The following is a 17,887-nucleotide window of genomic DNA, read 5'->3' on the forward strand; positions in this document are numbered from 1 at the left end:
TACCTACTGCAGTACCTACTGTAAATTATTCAAACCTACAGTAAAAAGAAGAAAAACAACTGCCACTGTTATGTCAAGCTCTCTTTGTGTGTGTGTGTGTGTGTGTGTATGTGTGTGTGTGTATGTGTGTGTGTGTGTGTGTGTGTGTGTAAATCTGTAATCTGCTGAAAAAGAGAGAGATTGAGAGGAAACAATCACCAAGCTGCTTCTCTTTCAATGATTTTCCTTTTCTATTTATTTACATATGAAGCCATTAGAAAATAAAACAATACAAACAGAAACAGACATTCCAAAGTTCGTACATAGAGTGCAGGGTTACATACGTTACATACAGGACAAGAACCTCTCTAAGGCAGATCAGGAGTTGTGTGGTAGCAAGTGGTTTAATGTGCTCTCATGTGGCTTTCTGCTGTGGAACAGTTGTGTCATAGCGAGAGACATTGAGCTGAAGAGGTCACAGTTCTGTGTGGTGTTGTGACTAGCTAGGCCAGGGACCATGATGACTCTACCACAGCAGAGGTGAACAAGCCAATCCACAAATGGCCGATACTAGTTTTTGTTCCAGCCACCTGATTCTATGGCCACGCCAGCCTTTTGTGGATATCACCGGCCATACCGGGACTATAACCTTTGTTCTCTGGTCTCTAAGGAAAGACCCTGAATAAGCTCAGTCACAATTGTACATTCTAAATGCTACTGAATTGCTAGATAATTTTGTGTAGCTGTTTACAAGAGATGGGCCGGGCAGGCGGCCACATTGGGAAAGGGGGGAGACAAACCTCCCTGGTACTGAAGTTCCAAGTGTTCTGTTAATTATGCAATCACCAATCAGGTACTGAGTTCCATGGTGTTACCATTGTCAAGTCATTTAGCAGACACTCTTATCCAGAGCAATTAGGGTTAAGTGCCTTGCTCAAGGGCACATCAACAGATTTTTGACCTCGTCAGCTCGAGGATTCACCTAGTGAACTCGAGGATTCGAACTAGCGACATTTCAGTTACAGTCCCAACACTCTTAACTGCTAAGCTACCTGCTACCCCCCCCACCCCATCCATAATTTATACAGTCCCTATGGCAAATCATCTGTTACAGAATCATTTGTGATTCAGTGGGGTGCATTTCAATAGTCTTAAGTAGCCATCTCTCCTCGTCTCCCAGGAAGGATACAGCAACACTACAACTCTGGAGGACAGTGTTTCTCACTGTTAAGTCTCCACTAGGGCACAGTCAGTCAGCAGGCACCATGTTACAGAATGATGCAGGTAGAAACAGAATGCATAGGGCAGACACAGTCTATTATCTTATTCTATAAGCATGGAGAACTGTGTCTGTTTGTCTATGAAGTCCGTCTCTATCTGGAGAGCTCTGTAACAGTGTAGGCCTGCTCACTGGATATCACACTGCAAAAAGTCACACTGCAGTCGATCGCTGTACAATATCTCCTATCCTGTTCACCCTAGTTGTTCTCACAATGAGATAAATGAAAGGATAGAGAAAAGAAAGGGAGAAAGGATAGAGAAAAGAAAGGGAGGACATAAAAGGATGGAGTGATATGATCAACAGGCACTATTTTATTTACTGCCTCTGTCAGACCTGAGCAATCGAAAACAGATCAGTCGCATCATCTTCTCTACACTCCCATCTGCTTCATTGCCCAGGCAACAGAGACTGTGATGGCTTCTTTGTGCTATAGCACTAGACTACATTTCCCATGACCCACCTCTGTCTTGCATATCTACTTCCTGGAAGATACAGTTTCAGCATCCTGTCATTGCTGTCAGTGTGTGGAAGAAGATGACAGAGTGTGTGTGTGTCTGTGTGTGTGTGGGGGGGGGGGGGGGGGTCAAATCATGACGTCAGTGATCTTCAGGTTGGAGTTCTAGAAAGATGTCAGAGTTTCCAATTTGGAATTCTGAGTTAGTTGACTGTTGAAAACAATTTTACCAGTCGGAGCTCGTTTTTTCCCACGTTCTAAATTGTCTTGAATTGACTAAAGTTGGAAGTCAAAGATTTCCGACTTCCCAGTTGTTTTGAACATGGCATGTGTTCCACAGTCCGGGGCACTACTTTTCGTTCTCATCTTCTTCACTCATGCTACTGAAGGAGGCTGAGGCCTCTTTGGGTGAGGAGGGGGAGGCTAGCTTGGGCTGAGACCAGCGAGAGGGAGGAGATGGGGAACGGGATGGAGACAGTTGCCTGGGTGGACTGTTGCTAGGTGACCCGCGAGGTGACATGGCGTAGGAGATCATCCGACCACTACGCTCACTAAACACCTGTTTCTGTTGGGGGGGGGGGGGGGGGGGGGGCGAGATGGTAGAGGGATGGAGAGAGAGAGAGGGCGAGAGGAGAGTGATGGAAAGAGAGGAAGGGAAAGAGTGGAGAGAGGATAGGGGGGAAGGATAGAGAGAGAGAGTTAAGAGAGGGATGGAGGGAGGGAGGAGGGTGGGGAAGAGTAGAGAGAGGATAGGGTGGAGGGGTAGCGAGGATATGGTAGAGAGAGAGAGAGAGAGAGAGAGAGAGGAGAGAGAGAGAGAGAGGAGAGAGAGGAGAGAGGAGAGAGAGAGAGAGGAGAGAGAGGAGGAGAGAGGAGAGAGAGAGAGAGGAGAGAGGAGAGAGAGGAGGGAGAGGGGAGAGAGGAGAGAGAGAGGAGAGAGAGAGAGAGGAGAGAAGAGAGAGAGAGGAGGAGAGAGAGAGGAGGGGAGAGGAGAGAGAGAGAGAGAGAGAGAGAGAGAGAGAGAGAGACCGGTATGTGAGAGTACTTTCACTTCAAAGACTAGTCTAGTTGGAGGTATACAGTTTAGATCACAGATTAGATTTGTGAACAAAGAAGTGACATGGCAGATGAGTGATTGTAAAATTTGCATGAGTGGAGCATGAGACAGGCCTTACTTACCCATGTTCCATCTGGGCCGAAAAGTTCCAGGAAGTTACCAATGAACTCCCGTGATTTCTCTTCCCACTTCTGTATGAGGTCATGGCTCTTCTCCTCCACGCGGTAGACAAAGTGTTTACTCTTTTCCTCCACCGTCTTCACCTTCTCCTTCATACGGTCCACCTGGTTCTGAAGGCAGTACTTCTTCTCCTGAGGAAGGTTGGAGGAAGGTTGGATGGAGGTTGGATGGAGGTTGGCGGGAGAGAGGTTGGAGGTTGGGAGAAGATGGAGGAATGTTGGAGGGAGCTTGGAGAGAGGTTGGAGGGAGGGAGGTTGGGAGAACGTTGGAGGGAGCTTGGATGAACGTTGGAGAGAGGTTGGAGGAAAGTTGAAGGAATGAGAGAGGGAGGCAGGAAGATTGGGGGAATGTTGGAGGGAGGGGGAGGGAGGTTGGGAGAAGTTGGAGCGAGGATGGAGGGAGGTTGGAGGAAGGTTGAAGGAATGTTGGAGGGAGGTTGGAGGAAGGTTGGAGGAAAGTTGAAGGAATGTTGGAGGGAGGGAGGCAGGAAGGTTGGAGGAAAGTTGAAGGCAGGTTGGAGGGAGGTTGGAGAGATGTTGGAGGGAAGTTGGAGGAAGGTTGGATGAAGGTTGGGGGGAGGTTGGGGGGAGGTTGGAGAGATGTTGGAGGAAGGTTGGAGGGAGGGAGGGAGTTGGAGGGAGCTGAATTCCTTGGTGTTACCATCGTTGAAATTATGTAACATCCATTCATTTATGCAGTCGCTAAGGCAATGGGGTGCATCTCAATAGTCTAAAGGGCTCGCCACAGTGATTTACAAAAATTCAGCCACGTAAAAGTACGTAGAACTACGTAGAGAGCTATGCAAACTATGTTCCGTCAGATCCATTGTGTAGACTGTGTGGAGTCCTTTAAGTAGCCATCTCTCCTCGTCTCCCAGGAAGGATGAAGCTACACTACAACTCTGGAGGACAGTGTTTCTCACTGTTAAGTCTCCACTAGGGCACAGTCAGTCAGCAGGCACCATGTTACAGAATGATGCAGGTAGAAACAGAATGCATAGGGCAGACACAGTCTATTATCTTATTCTATAAGCATGGAGAACTGTGTCTGTTTGTCTATGAAGTCCGTCTCTATCTGGAGAGCTCTGTAACAGTGTAGGCCTGCTCACTGGATATCACACTGCAAAAAGTCACACTGCAGTCGATCGCTGTACAATATCTCCTATCCTGTTCACCCTAGTTGAGATAAAAACTAAAAGAAAGGATGGAGAAAAGGGAGGACGTAAAATGATGGAGTGATATGATCAACAGGTTGAAGGGAGGTTGGGGGTGAAAGGAAGGTTGGAGGAAGGTTGGAGGGAGCTTGGGGGAAGATTGGAAGAAGGTTGGACGGAGGTTGTAGGAAGGTTGTAGGAAGGTTGGAGAAATGTTGGAGGGAGGTTGGAGGAAGGTTGAAGGAATGTTGCCTCCTTCATACGGTCCACCTGGTTCTGCAGGCGGTACTTCTTCTCCTGAGGAAGGTTAGAGGGAGGTTGAAGAGAGGGAGGTTGAAGGAAGGTTGAAGGGAGGGAGGTTGGAGAGAGGTTGGAGGAAGGTGGAAGGAGGTTGGAGGAAGGTTGGAGGAAGGTTGAAGGGAGGGAGGTTGGAGGAAGGTGAAGGAGGTTGGAGGAAGGTTGGCTGTACTGTATGTCTGTGTGTTTTTTTAAAGTTATCAGTTATGTTCCAAGTGTACACGGACACACATGCGCACAAAAGCGACAGTTCTGTTAAGGGTAGACAGCACACAGACACACACACTTACGTTGATGAAGCTGACGTTGAGCTCTTTAGCAGTGTAGCCCCGCTGTAGGTTGCGTCTAGCGTAGAGGTCGTAGTCTCGTACGATACGAGTGATCAGGTCAGAGGTCGAGATACCCTCTGTCCGCTGGGTCGGCACGAACATGCCTGGAACACACACACACACACACACACACACACACACACACACACACACACACACACACACACACACACACACACATTGTAAATAAACACCCACACATATTCTAAATATATTCTAAATAAACACCCACACATATTCTAAATATATTATAGATAAACATCCACACAGATGAACAAGCGCACACACACACTGATCGTCGAGGACCATCCTTCCCTAATCGGAAAGCCTGGTGAAGTCAATGGCAGAAAGTCGCTAAAAAGTGGTGGAAACCCCATTGTAAATTAGTGACGCTTCGCAACATGTCAAACCAATCAAATGACTTGCTTGCTTAGGAGGAGAGTGTTGAAGCCATACAGTCATTTGTTCAAGCAGAGGAGATGTAATGTCTTCAAAGACTACAGCACAATTCTGGCAAAACAGAATTACGTTTGATCTATTTTCTGCAAAATTGCAAACTAGCCAAACGGTCAACAACAACTCTTTGCAGTCGGTAAACAGTAACAAACATAACACGCTGCACCCCTCCTAAGGGCACGTGGAGGAGGTTTCTTAAAATGGAACATCTAATCAAACTGTAGCTGCTGAAAGCCGGCGGAACATTCTAGACATTTCGGCTAATAAAAGAATCTCCAGACTTATGGATACCTGAAACTGATTCTGAATAGAGCTTTACACACACACATACACACACCTGCCTCCTTGATGTGTTTGTAGACGTCCTCAGTTCCTGCTGAGGAGTATGGGATATCGTCATGAGCCACAAAATCGATCTAAGAAACAATCAGAACACAAGAAGACAAGAATCACAGAACAGGAAGACAAGAATCACAGAACAGGAAGACAAGAATCACAGAACAGGAAGACAAGAATCACAGAACAGGAAGACAAGAATCACAGAACAGGAAGACAAGAATCACAGAACAGGAAGACAAGAACCACAGAACAGGAAGACAAGAACCACAGAACAGGAAGACAAGAATCACAGACAGGAAGAAAGCACACAGATAAAGTGACGCCCAGAAAGAGCCATGCACGCTAGCACATTACTCTAGACACACAAACAGTTAGAGAAAGCTGAATAAACAGGTGTGATGGAAACAGTCAGACACACCTGGTGTTTCTCCAGGAAGTCCTGTGTGAGCGTCCATGGTGCGTCTCGGACCACCTCGTCGACATAGCGACAGTGTCTCAGAGCCTCATACCGCTCATCCTCCGTCATCACCGTGAAACCCTTGTACTTGTGGGTCAGTTCATCACTGCACACTGACACACACACACACATACACACATACACAAAGTCACAAAGGTATGCAGTAACCCTAGAGTATGAATAACATATATGTTTAGCTAAGAGTCATTATATCCACATGTTTATAAATGTATGTCTGTACATATCTACATGTGTGTGTGTACATACCTCCCACTATGAGGTATGCATTGGGGAAGAGGTTCTTGGCCTGCATCAGGGCTCTGGCATGGCCGGAGTGGAACAGATCAAATATTCCATCTGCATATACACGCACTGGACGGTCCACTGAAGAGGACACACAGAGAGTTTACACACAGAGTTTACATCTAGAGGACACACAGAGAGTTTACATCTAGAGGGCACACAGAGAGTTTACACACAGAGTTTACATCTAGAGGGCACACAGAGAGTTTACACACAGAGTTTACATCTAGAGGACACACAGAGAGTTTACACACAGAGTTTACATCTAGAGGGCACACAGAGAGTTTACACACAGAGTTTACATCTAGAGGGCACACAGAGAGTTTACACACAGAGTTTACATCTAGAGGACACACAGAGAGTTTACACACAGAGTTTACATCTAGAGGACACACAGAGAGTTTACATCTAGAGGACACACAGAGAGTTTACATCTAGAGGACACACAGAGAGTCTACACACAGAGTTTACATCTAGAGGACACACAGAGAGTTTACATCTAGAGGACACACAGAGAGTTTACATCTAGAGGACACGCAGAGAGTTGACACACAGAGTTTACATCTAGAGGACACACAGAGAGTTTACATCTAGAGGACACACAGAGAGTTTACATCTAGAGGACACGCAGAGAGTTTACACACAGAGTTTACATCTAGAGGACACACAGAGAGTTTACACACAGAGTTTACATCTAGAGGACACACAGAGAGTTTACACACAGTTTACATCTAGAGGACACACAGAGAGTTTACATCTAGAGGACACACAGAGAGTTTACATCTAGAGGACACACAGAGAGTTTACATCTAGAGGACACACAGAGAGTTTACATCTAGAGGACACACAGAGAGTTTACATCTAGAGGACACACAGAGAGTTTACATCTAGAGGACACACAGAGAGTTTACACACAGAGTTTACATCTAGAGGACACACAGAGAGTTTACATTTAGAGGACACACAGAGAGTTTACATGTAGAGGACACACACAGAGTTTACATGTAGAGGACACACACAGAGAGTTTACATCTAGAGGACACACACAGAGTTTACATGTAGAGAACACACACAGAGTTTACATTTAGAGGACACACCGAGAGTTTACATCTAGAGGACACACACAGAGTTTACACACAGAGTTTACATCTAGAGGACACACAGAGAGTTTACATCTAGAGAACACACACAGAGTTTACATGTAGAGAACACACACAGAGTTTACATGTAGAGAACACACACAGAGTTTACATCTAGAGGACACACAGAGAGTTTACATCTAGAGGACACACAGAGAGTTTACATCTAGAGGACACACAGAGAGTTTACATCTAGAGGACACACAGAGAGTTTACATGTAGAGGACACACACAGAGAGTTTACATCTAGAGGGCACACAGAGAGTTTACACACAGAGTTTACATCTAGAGGGCACACAGAGAGTTTACACACAGAGTTTACATCTAGAGGACACACAGAGAGTTTACACACAGAGTTTACATCTAGAGGACACACAGAGAGTTTACATCTAGAGGACACACAGAGAGTTTACATCTAGAGGACACACAGAGAGTCTACACACAGAGTTTACATCTAGAGGACACACAGAGAGTTTACATCTAGAGGACACACAGAGAGTTTACATCTAGAGGACACGCAGAGAGTTGACACACAGAGTTTACATCTAGAGGACACACAGAGAGTTTACATCTAGAGGACACACAGAGAGTTTACATCTAGAGGACACGCAGAGAGTTTACACACAGAGTTTACATCTAGAGGACACACAGAGAGTTTACACACAGAGTTTACATCTAGAGGACACACAGAGAGTTTACACACAGTTTACATCTAGAGGACACACAGAGAGTTTACATCTAGAGGACACACAGAGAGTTTACATCTAGAGGACACACAGAGAGTTTACATCTAGAGGACACACAGAGAGTTTACATCTAGAGGACACACAGAGAGTTTACATCTAGAGGACACACAGAGAGTTTACATCTAGAGGACACACAGAGAGTTTACACACAGAGTTTACATCTAGAGGACACACAGAGAGTTTACATTTAGAGGACACACAGAGAGTTTACATGTAGAGGACACACACAGAGTTTACATGTAGAGGACACACACAGAGAGTTTACATCTAGAGGACACACACAGAGTTTACATGTAGAGAACACACACAGAGTTTACATTTAGAGGACACACCGAGAGTTTACATCTAGAGGACACACACAGAGTTTACACACAGAGTTTACATCTAGAGGACACACAGAGAGTTTACATCTAGAGAACACACACAGAGTTTACATGTAGAGAACACACACAGAGTTTACATGTAGAGAACACACACAGAGTTTACATCTAGAGGACACACAGAGAGTTTACATCTAGAGGACACACAGAGAGTTTACATCTAGAGGACACACAGAGAGTTTACATCTAGAGGACACACAGAGAGTTTACATGTAGAGGACACACACAGAGAGTTTACATCTAGAGGACACACACAGAGTTTAATGTAGAGAACACATAGAGTTTACATTTAGAGGACACACCGAGAGTTCACATCTAGAGGACACACAGAGAGTTTACATCTAGAGAACACACACAGAGTTTACACACAGAGTTTACATGTAGAGAACACACACAGAGTTTACATGTAGAGGACACACACAGAGTTTACATGTAGAGAACACACACAGAGTTTACATCTAGAGGACACACAGAGAGTTTACATTTAGAGGACACACAGAGAGTTTACACACAGAGTTTACATGTAGAGGACACACACCGAGTTTACATGTAGAGGACACACACCGAGTTTACATGTAGAGGACACACACAGAGTTTACACACAGAGTTTACATGTAGAGGACACACACCGAGTTTACATGTAGAGGACACACACCGAGTTTACATGTAGAGGACACACACAGAGTTTACACACCGAGTTTACATGTAGAGGACACACACAGAGTTTACACACAGAGTTTACATGTAGAGGACACACACAGAGTTTACACACAGAGTTTACATGTAGAGGACACACACAGATTTAACATCAAGAGGACACAGAGAGTTTACATTTAGAGGACACACACAGATTTAACATCAAGAGGACACACACAGATGTAACATCTAGAGGACACACACAGAGTTTACATCTAACACATATATACCGCTATCATAGAGGAGGAGAGGAGAGAGGAGGAGGAGAAAGTGAGTGAATGTGAGGAGGATGTGGAAAAGAGGAACAGATGGTTATGAGTGAAAACACTGAGGACGGGAAGAAGAGAGGATGAAGAATGAGGATAAGAGCAGGAACAGTGGTAAACTAGTGATGGAGCTGGGAACAGAAGAAGAGAGGATGAAGAATGAGGATAAGAGCAGGAACAGTGGTAAACTAGTGATGGAGCTGGGAATAGAAGAAGAGGTATACTTGGGGTGCCTCTGCGGGCCTGAGCGATGGAGAGTTTCTCATGAGGGGCGCGGCACTCACAGCTGGTGTCCTTGGCAAAGATAGCAGGCTCTGTCAGCATCTGAGAGAGAGAGAGACCCATACAACCTAGATTTATGTTTGTTTATTTTCCCTTTTGTACCTTAACTATTTGCACATGATTATAACACTGTATATAGACATATGACATTTGAAATGTCTTTATTCTTTTGAAACTTTTGTGAGTGTAATGTTTACTGTTAATTTGTTATTGTTTATTTCACTTTTGTATATCTATTCCACTTGCTTTGGCAATGTATATATGTTTCCCATGCCAATAAAGCCAATTGAATTGAACTGAATTGATTCAGTTCAAGAGATTTAGAGATTTAGAGAGATTTAACTGTTAGTCACTTTATTGGTTCAGCGTTATAACGTTAACTTTATTGGTTCAGCGTTATAACGTTAACTTTATTGTTAACTCTACAAAAGCATATTAAAACAGCACATGCATCAAATTCACATCTACAAAACCATTTTACTCTTCGCAACAAACCACAAATGGTATGGATTTACAGAGGAACAACGTGACAGATGAAAAGAGTGGCAAAGAGCAGAAGAAAAGAAGGGAGAGGAAAGATTAACCTGAAAAGCAAAAGAGGCAGAAAGAATCCAATAGAATTTGAAAGGGGGACGGAGAGAGGAGCGGGAGACACAGAGAAAGCGAGAGATGGAGGAGATTTAAAAAAAAAGTTGAATGACACTCATGTCCCCTTCTTGATTGCTATCCCCTCTCTCTGGCTTAGTAATGTCCATTAGATTATTGATCAGGACTATTATCTATTCTCTATCACAACTATCGATTACATGGTGATGGCACAAGCAGCACTCAGTGGTATTGATTTACGTCTGGCTAAAATGGAACTCCATCGCTCTATATCTCTCTCTCCATCTCTCTCAATTAAATTCAATTCAAAGGGCTGTATTGGCATGAGAAAGATATGTTTACATTGTTGACATCTCTCTGGCTCTCATTCTCTAGAGCGGGAGACAAAGAGTAACATGCATGACTTTCCCAGTGACATCCCCAATGACATCATAGATCCACTCCCATAACACAAGATATATGAAGGTAATTCCACCTCTACGTATTCCATCTGGATAAGGGATGAGATAGAACAAAGAGGAGGTAGAGAGAGCTCCCGTGTGAGCTCCCATCCCCATGGCAACAGATGGGGAGAACGGAACAGTGAGGAGGACGCACTTAGGTAACTTTTCTCCCACAATCCACTGCAAGGTGAAATCAGGGAGGAGCCCAGAGCGGACAAAGGGCAGGCGGATGCCTCGGTCGATCGGCCAATCAGAGTGACCGCAGCGAGCATGCTTACTACACCCTTACAGTGGCATAAGCAGAGAACGTGTAGAGTAAGAAGGATAAGCAGAGAACGTGTAGAGTAAGAAGGATTAACTAAGAAAACAACAACACTGTGATGGAGTAAAGAGAGAGAGAGAGACAGAGGCAGAGGGGGGAGATGAAGAAGAGCAGGAGAGAGGCACAAAGAATAAAAGGGAGAGATGCGAACAGACGAGAGAAAGGGAGCGAGAGAGCGAGAGACTGAATGGGGCTGGCATCACCCCTGTTTTCTTGAGCTTTTGTGTCCATGTCAGGAGATCTATGCTAGACTGCTTATACACACGTACCCCTGCCAATACTGAGAAACACACCCATCCCCCCACCCTCCCCCAACACACAGAAACACACAGTCCACTCAGCATTCAGAACATCCCCCAAAGGCACCCACAGACAGTGGATCTGTTTCATAACAACAAGGAGACGAGCTAGCCCCCCTCCCCTCCACACACACAGACCCTACCGTGACCAGCTGGGGGCAGGTGTGCTCGAGCTCCTCCATGTTTCCCCTAAAGGCTCATGGGATACAGCGGCTGCACCCCTTGTCTGTGACTCAGCATCAGTGAGATGATGCCTCTCTCTATTTCTCTCTCTCACCCAATCTCTCTCTCTCTACCTCCCTCTCTCTCTTCCTCTCTCGGCCTCTTTCCCCTCTCTTCACTTCCCCCTGTATCCCCGCCCACTCTGCCCTACTCTCTCTCCTCTCTCCCTCCCTATACTCTACCTCTTCCCTCCCTCTCTCCTCCCTTTGGCAGAGTGATCCCTCGCTCACAGACCAGCAGCCAAGCGTCTCCAAATTCTTGCCATGGCGATGACAAAGGGGAGAGAGAGAGCTCCAATCAGTGCACAGCTCCCACTGTCTCATTTGCATCAGTGATACGGATTGGCTGAGCTGGCTAGGACCATCAGTGAAGGATGGCAGTGAGTATTAGTGTCTAGGAGGCTATATGTCAATAGTGTACAATAGCTCCTCTCTCCTATCCTCCGAAAACACACTATAGGTGAAGGTAATCATGGCACATACATGCACACTAAGGAGGTTGCTTTTATATACCCAGTTCTTTCACATCAGTGCAAATGAAGGAAGCCCTCTTTAGAGTAGACTATTGAGACACTACTATGTGTTCAAAGGTTGGAATGGTTCCTCCCTGTGCTGTGTCCCAACAGTCTTAATCAGCTCCAGTTTCTTGCCACCTTTCCTCCTTGACCACATCAGGATAGGTGAAAGCAGGAGGCTGTTATAGTAGTAGATACCTATCCAGTGCTTTTGGGGATCAGGTGTTATGAGAGAAAACAAGGGGGAGGGGGGAGGAGAGGAGACCGTTTAAGAATATACCGGAACAGTATACTGTTTCCTACTGAATTGCAATGATATACAGTACAGAGAAGGAACCTAGAGAGAGCTTTAACCTTATTTTATTCCTATGAACTAGCAGGAACATGGAAGTGAATCTTTCTGAACTTTATATTTCTCTCCCCTCTCTCAATCTTTCTAACGTTACATTTCTCTCCCCACTCTCAATCTTTCTACCTTTACATTTCTTTCCCCTCTCTCAATCTTTACATTTCTTTCCCCTCTCTCAAACTTTCTATCTATACTTCTCTCTCCAGTGCATTCAGAAAGTTTTCAGACCACTTTATCCTCGTTTTGTTACGTTACAGCCTTATTCTAAAGTGGATTAAATTGTTTTCCCCCCCTCAACAATCTACACACAATGCCCCATAATGACAATGCAAAAACAGGTTTTTAGAATTTTTAGCAAATGTATAAAAAATAAAGAACTGAAATATCACATTTACATAAGTATTCAGACCCTTTACTTTGTTGAAGCACCTTTGGTAGTGATTAGAGCCTTGAGTCTTCTTGTTTATGACGCTACAAGTTTGGCACACCTGTATTTGGGGAGTTTCTCCCATTCTTCTCTGCAGATCCTCTCAAGCTCTGTCAGGTTGGATGGGGAGCATTGCTGTACAGTTATTTTCAGGTCTTTCCAGAGATGTTCGATTGGGTTCAAGTCCAGGCTCTGGCTGGGCAACTCAAGGACAATCAAAGGCTTGTCCTGAAGCCACTCCTGCATTGTCTTGACTGTGTGCTTTGGGTTGTTGTCTTGTTGGAAGGTGAACCTTCGCCCCAGTCTGAGGTCCTGAGCGCTCCGGAGCAGGCTTTCATCAAGGATCTCCCTGTACTTTGCTCTGTTGATCTTTCCCTCAATCCTGACTAGTCTCCCAGTTCCTGAGGCTGAAAAACATCCCCACAGCATGATGCTGCCACCACCATTCTTCACCGTAGGGATGGTGCCAGGTTTCCTCCAGATGTGACGCTTGGAATTCAGGCCAAAGAGTTCAATCTTGGTTTCATAAGAAAAGAGATTCTTGTTTTTTGTGGTCTGACAGTCCTTTAGGTACTTTTGGCGAACTCCAAGCGAGATGTCATGTGCCTATTACTGAGGAGTGGCTTCCGTCTTGCGACTCTACCATAAAGGCCTGATTGGTGGAGTGCTGCAGAAATGGTTGTCCTTCTGGAAGGTTCTCCCATCTCCACAGAGGAACTCTAGAGCTCTATTAGAGTAACCATCGGGTTCTTGGTCACCTCTCTGACCAAGGCTCTTCTCCCACAATTGCTCAGTTTGGCTGGGTGGCCAGCTCTAGGAAGAGTCTTGGTGGTTCCAAACTTCCTCCATTTAAGAATGATGGAGGCCACTGTGTTCTTGGGGACCATCAATGCTGCAGAAATGTTTTGGTACCCTTCCCCAGATCCGTGTCTCAACACAATCCTGTCTCGGAGCTCTACGGACAATTCATGGCTTGGTTTTTGCTCTGACATGCACTGTCAACTGTGGGACCTTATATAGACAGGTGTGTGCCTTTCCAAATCACGTCCAATCAATTGAATTTACCACAGGTGGACTCCAATCAAGTTGTAGAAACATCTCAAGGATGATCAATGGAAACAGGATGCACCTGAGCTCAATTTGGAGTCTCATAGCAAACGGTCTGAATACTTATGTAAATAAGGTATTTCTGTTTTTTTATTATTATTATTTTTAAGACATTTGCAAAAATGTCTAAAAAACTGTTTTTCACTTTGTCATTATGGGGTAGTGTGTGTAGATTGTTGAGGATTTTAAAAAATGTAATCCATTTTAGAATAAGGCTGTAAGGTAACAAAATGTGGAAGAGGAAAGGGGTCTGAATACTTTCCGAATTCACTGTATATTTACATTTCTCTCCATCTCTCCATCTTTACCTCTCTCTCCTCTCTTTCCATCTCTCTCCTCTTTCTATCTTTACTTCTCTCTCCATCTTTACTTGTCTCTCCTCTTTCTATCTTTACTTCTCTCTCCCCTGGAACATTCTCTCACTTCATTTTTTGTATCACTTTTAACCACTTTATATAAGAGTCTCTCTGACTCTACATCTATCTTTCTTTAAATACCTCTACAAGAACATAAAGGACACTGTTGCATAGTCATAGAGAGACTACAGCCACAGCCACTACCTTTCTACAGCCAGAGACTACAGCCGCTACCTTACTACAGCCACAAAAGTAATCTGGGAAAAAGTAGGCCTACTTGATAGGTCTACTTCATTTATTACATGACTGACATCTAAAGGCTTGAACCAGCAACCACAATTAAAGGATAGCCCAATTCCACTATGTCCTGTGCCATAAAGGTCCAGACATCTTGGCTGAGGCCATAGTACAGGTAGAGGTTACAAGTATACTATTGTTGGTTGGCTGATTTACCGTGTCTGCTCCTCTCCTGCGTCCGGGCGCACCAGAAGCACCTGCGTAATCTTGCGTTCCATTGCTTGTCCGCCCCACCATGATTAGAGACGCGTATTTGTCCGTCAAAACGTTAACTGTATAAAAACGGTCTTGGCTTTTCCCTTCCCTCGTTCCAACTCGTTCCAACCGTCACCAACAGGCACCGAGGCAGACACTCAGCGCACGAGTGTAGCCGAGTGAGGCGTGCACGTTCGTTTTTAAAAAACGCCCGCCTGGGTCGGACATGCATGCATGAGCAAACACACATGCGTGACCCGCCACACCGAGGGACAGCGGGCACATGGTTCACCAACTACAGGCATGTCCAATTAGTGGATCTTGTTCTGTGGCCAAGTGGGCTAAATGAACGAGTAGCTAGTTATGTGTCCAGGTTACTAATGTTGTGGCCACATTTGGTATCTTGAAACAAAATTAGCATACCCTGAATATCTTTAAAACAAATACTCTCACGCCCTAAATATCCAGATATGTCACACATCGGCTCTCTGACCATACGTTGCCTCTCAGTCTAGCCTAGTTCAAGAATTCATTGCAGAACACTGAAGGCACAACACTGTGTACCCAAAGTTGATGCTTTATAGCAGATAGAGTGTGCTATAGGCAGTGGTGGAAAAAGTAGCCAATTGTCATACTTGAGTTAAAGTAAATATACCTTCATAGAGGATTACTCAAGTAAAAGTGAAAGTCACCCAGTAAATTACTTCTTGAGTAAAAGTCTAAAAGTATTTGGTATTAAATATGCTTAAGTATCAAAGGTAAATGTAATTGCTCAAATATACTTAAGCAATAAGGCCCGAGGGGGTGTGGTATATGACCAATATACCATGGCCAAGGGCTGTTCTAAAGCACATCGCAATGCGGAGTGCCTGGGCACAGCCCTTAGCCATGGTATATTGGCCATATACCACCAAACCGTGAGATGCCTTATTGTTATTATGAACTGGTTACTAACATAATAAGAGCAGTAAAAATACATGTTTTGTCATACTGTGGTATATGGTCTGATATACCACAGCTTTTAGCCAATCATCATTCATGGCTCAAACCACCCAGTTTATAATTAAGTACAAATGTTAAATGATATATTATTTAAAATTCCTTATATTAAGCAAACCAGACGGCACCATTTTATTTTAATTTTATTTTTGGATGGCCAGGGGCACACCAACACTCAAGACATAATTTACAAACGAAGCACATGTGTTTAGTGAGTCTGCCAGATCAGAGGCAATAGGGATGACCAGGGATGTTCTCTGTTTAGTGAGTCTGCCAGATCAGAGGCAATAGGGATGACCAGGGATGTTCTCTGTTTAGTGAGTCTGCCAGATCAGAGGCAGTAGGGATGACCAGGGATGTTCTCTGTTTAGTGAGTCCACCAGATCAGAGGCAGTAGAGATGACCAGGGATGTTCTCTGTTTAGTGAGTCCACCAGATCAGAGGCAGTAGGGATGACCAGGGATGTTCTCTGTTTAGTGAGTCCACCAGATCAGAGGCAGTAGAGATGACCAGGGATGTTCTCTGTTTAGTGAGTCTGCCAGATCAGAGGCAGTAGAGATGACCAGGGATGTTCTCTGTTTAGTGAGTCCGCCAGATCAGAGGCAGTAGGGATGACCAGGGATGTTCTCTGTTTAGTGAGTCCGCCAGATCAGAGGCAGTAGGGATGACAAGGGATGTTCTCTGTTTAGTGAGTCTGCCAGATCAGAGGCAGTAGGGATGACAAGGGATGTTCTCTGTTTAGTGAGTCTGCCAGATCAGAGGCAGTAGGGATGACAAGGGATGTTCTCTGTTTAGTGAGTCTGCCAGATCAGAGGCAGTAAGGATGACCAGGGATGTTCTCTGTTTAGTGAGTCTGCCAGATCAGAGGCAGTAAGGATGACCAGGGATGTTCTCTGTTTAGTGAGTCTGCCAGATCAGAGGCAATAGGGATGACCAGGGATGTTCTCTGTTTAGTGAGTCTGCCAGATCAGAGGCAATAGGGATGACCAGGGATGTTCTCTGTTTAGTGAGTCTGCCAGATCAGAGGCAATAGGGATGACAAGGGATGTGTCTTAATAGGTGCATCAATTGGTCCTTTTCCTGTCATGCTAAGCATTCAAAATGTAACGAGTACTTTTGGGTGTCAGGCAAAATGTATCGAGTAAAAAGTACATTATTTTCATTAGGAATGTAGTGAAGTAAAAGAAAAAGTTGTCAAAAATATAAATAGTAAAGTAAAATACAGATACCCCCAAAAAACGACTAAAGTAGTACTTTAAAATATTTACTTAAGTACTTTACACCACTGGCTATAGGTTATTATTTTCTAAAGCTCAAATGCACAGGAAATGTCATCCTGAACCTGGACTCTGTTCTAAAGAATATGCCTAGGCCTATCACACGTTGACAACGTTGTCTGTGTTAATTCCTTCAATAATCCAAAAACAAGAACAAAACTGAACAGTAGAGACCTGCACTTGCATGGGCTACAATGGATCTTTTGTAGGACTGATGTTTGAACGCATTGTAGAACCACAGTGCCAATATGCGTCTGCGTGTCCCACAAGCCCGAGCGCGCTTTCATCCTCCAAATCTGGGACAGGGGAATCTTTTGTGCGCGCACAGAGTCCCGCCAGGGTCACCATGGAAACAAGCTTCATTGTGATAAAAAGGCGACACTTTCTGCTGTCAAAGCATCTGTAAATAGGCCTCGCCTCTCTTCAGAGAAATGTTCCCTAACTTGTCAAAAGAGAGGTGGGAGATACGAGTGAGTGAGGGAGACAGAGAGCGAGAGAGAGACACAAGACTGTCTATATACATAATATTACATTTGTAATGTCTTTATTATTTTGAAACTTCTGTATGTGTAATGTTTACTGTTAATTTTTATTGTTTATTTCACTTTTGTATATTATCTACCTCACTTGCTTTGCCAATGTTAACATATGTTTCCCATGCCAATAAAGCCCCTTGAAT

General features: G+C 44.5%; 1 protein-coding gene across 3 annotated transcripts; it reads right to left on the reverse strand.

The window, feature by feature from the left end:
• Positions 1–217: 217 nt before the first annotated feature.
• On the reverse strand, positions 218–15,430 carry LOC129858997 (choline-phosphate cytidylyltransferase B-like). 3 transcript variants are annotated; one of them, XM_055928284.1, is made up of 8 exons: positions 14,894–15,294; positions 9,738–9,837; positions 6,251–6,367; positions 5,945–6,096; positions 5,525–5,603; positions 4,693–4,835; positions 2,895–3,083; positions 218–2,280 (listed from the first exon to the last, which is right to left on the reverse strand). In XM_055928284.1, the coding sequence occupies exons 1-8, from the start codon at positions 14,972–14,974 to the stop codon at positions 2,065–2,067; spliced, it is 1,077 nt and encodes a 358-aa protein (XP_055784259.1). In that variant the 5' UTR covers positions 14,975–15,294; the 3' UTR covers positions 218–2,064. The 3 variants fall into 3 exon arrangements, with proteins under 3 accessions (XP_055784259.1, XP_055784260.1, XP_055784261.1); XM_055928285.1 differs by lacking the exon at positions 14,894–15,294 and adding an exon at positions 11,609–11,860; XM_055928286.1 differs by lacking the exons at positions 218–2,280; positions 2,895–3,083 and adding an exon at positions 3,514–4,402 and having other exon boundaries at positions 14,894–15,430.
• Between the last annotated feature and the right edge of the window lie 2,457 nt (positions 15,431–17,887).

This window comes from Salvelinus fontinalis, chromosome 7 (assembly GCF_029448725.1).
Source record: "Salvelinus fontinalis isolate EN_2023a chromosome 7, ASM2944872v1, whole genome shotgun sequence".
Classification (NCBI taxonomy): Eukaryota; Metazoa; Chordata; class Actinopteri; order Salmoniformes; family Salmonidae; genus Salvelinus; species Salvelinus fontinalis.

What these genes read in the sequence shown, in the direction of transcription:
- LOC129858997 (XM_055928284.1), bottom strand. Translation starts at nt 14,974, where the DNA reads ATGGTGGGGCGGACAAGCAATGGAACGCAAGATTACGCAGGTGCTTCT. An exon ending in GCAGGAGAGGAGCAGACACG is followed by an intron (nt 9,838 to 14,893) that starts GTAAATCAGCCA and finishes TCTCTCTCTCAG; the next exon opens with ATGCTGACAGAGCCTGCTAT. An exon ending in TCAACGTCAGCTTCATCAAC is followed by an intron (nt 3,084 to 4,692) that starts GTAAGTGTGTGT and finishes AACCTTCCTCAG; the next exon opens with GAGAAGAAGTACTGCCTTCA.